General features: G+C 58.8%; 1 protein-coding gene across 1 annotated transcript; it reads left to right on the plus strand.

Annotated features, from left to right (window-relative positions):
* The first annotated feature begins 287 nt into the window (after positions 1 to 287).
* On the plus strand, positions 288 to 1470 carry LOC125553899 (transcription factor bHLH148-like). The gene has a single exon (XM_048717550.1). The coding sequence runs from the start codon at positions 459 to 461 to the stop codon at positions 1074 to 1076; it is 618 nt and encodes a 205-aa protein (XP_048573507.1). The 5' UTR covers positions 288 to 458; the 3' UTR covers positions 1077 to 1470.
* Positions 1471 to 1826: the final 356 nt, after the last annotated feature.

Genomic DNA, 1826 nt, shown 5'->3' on the forward strand with positions numbered 1-1826 from the left:
GGAAGGAAGCAGAGCAAGAAGCCTCCGGCTCCCCGATCCAGTTGGTGGACAGTGAGCCACAAAGTCCTAACCCGGTGGACCTCATAATTAGCTGCTTGCTTACACCGAGTGTCACACATGCAAAATGGATAGACCAAAAGCAAAGAAAATTCATTACTATACACTCAACCAGCACGGCAGCACAGAGGAGAAAAAAAAAGAAGCCAAAAATCCAAAAGAGTCACATGACTAATGGGGGCGGCATCACTGCTGTCATTTGCCAATACCGCCCCCTTTATATTCAATCCCCCAACTCCTCCCACCTCCCCCATCCATCCCACCTCTTCTCCTCTCCCAACTCAAAGGCAAGCGCAGACCCAGCTCAGCTCAGGCAACAACAATCAGATCACAGGCTGCCTAATCCTGCTCTTCGTTGGCGGTTTCTGTGCAGCCCGCCGAGCTCTTGCGAGAATATTGCAATGGCGTCCACGTCGAGCTCGACGGCGGTGGACGAGAGGGAGCGGAAGCGGAAGAGGGCGGCCGGGGGAGAGTCCACAGCGTCCGCCGGCCCGGGGACGGAGGCGCAGCCTTCCAAGTGGCGGACGCGGCGCGAGCACGAGATCTACTCGTCCAAGCTCTTCGAGGCGCTCCGCCTTGTCCGAGGCGGGTCATCGTCCGCGTCGACGGCGCCGGCGCGTGGCCGGGCCGTGCGGGAGGCGGCCGACCGCGCGCTCGCGGTGGCGGCCCGGGGGCGCTCGCGCTGGAGCCGCGCCATACTCGCCTCTCGCCGCCGCCGCCTCCAGGCCGCCCACCGCGCGCGCCTCCGTGCCCCAGCCACACCGCCCGCGCGCCACCCCTCCGTCGCTGCCGCCGCACAGCCGCAGCCGGGGAAGGCACCGGCGCTGGCGAAGAAGGCCAAGGTGCTCGGGCGGCTGGTTCCCGGCTGCCACAAGCTGCCGTTCCCGGCGCTGCTCAGCGAGGCCTCCGACTACATCAAGGCGCTGGAGATGCAGGTGCGCGCCATGACCGCTCTAGCCGAGGTCCTGGCGAGCGTCTCCTCGTCGGCAGCCTCCGGCAGCTCCTCCTCGCCGGCATGACCCACGCTTCGTGCATGATTCGTGTATTCGTTGTAAATTTCACCCCATCTTCCTCGTGGGTTGGATTAGTTAGCCTCTCCTCTCTAGTTGTCCTCTTGTTTCTCAGGTTGGTTGAGCGGTTAGTGGTGTGTTGGTGATAATGATGGCACTCTGGTGATTTAAACCGTGCTGTAATGCCCCTCTCTCTCTCTCTCTCTCTCTCTCTCTCTCTCTCTCTCTCTCTCGCTGTCTAGTTGTGGAGGCACATTCGTTTTGTTCCATTCTCTTCTCGCTTGGCTTTCTCCTCTCCTCGGGATTCTTTCGTGTGTTTGTTTCTTTTGTTCTCTTTCGATCCCTTCTCTGATAAATGTAACAGGCATGCATGGAGAAATGTTCAGAGCGCTCCCTTGGTCGAGTACCGTGTGTTGTTTCCTGCGCGCGGTGCATGCATGCCTCTCTTGCTTTCTTTCGGTCCATGGGAAAGCGCGCTTAACCTCCGGGTGTAGTACAGTATGTAACCTTCATCATCTCCTAATCATTCTTACCGCCTGATCCTCTGCAACACAAGCCTGAATGAAATGATGCCATGGGTTCTCTGTTCCATCTCGGTCGGTAAATCATGTGTCCTGGATCCCAATCGTGACGCCCGAGCTGCAATGCACTATCAAAATCTCTCAAACCGCGACCGACTTGGCACTCATCGATACTACAGTTGTGCTGGTGCTCGATAGCGGCAGCAGAATTTCTCCGTCCATGGCGAGGGGCCTGGGC

The sequence above is a fragment of the Triticum urartu genome, chromosome 4 (genome assembly GCF_003073215.2).
Source record: "Triticum urartu cultivar G1812 chromosome 4, Tu2.1, whole genome shotgun sequence".
Lineage (NCBI taxonomy): Eukaryota > Viridiplantae > Streptophyta > Magnoliopsida > Poales > Poaceae > Triticum > Triticum urartu.

What these genes read in the sequence shown, in the direction of transcription:
- LOC125553899 (XM_048717550.1), top strand. Translation starts at nt 459, where the DNA reads ATGGCGTCCACGTCGAGCTCGACGGCGGTGGACGAGAGGGAGCGGAAG.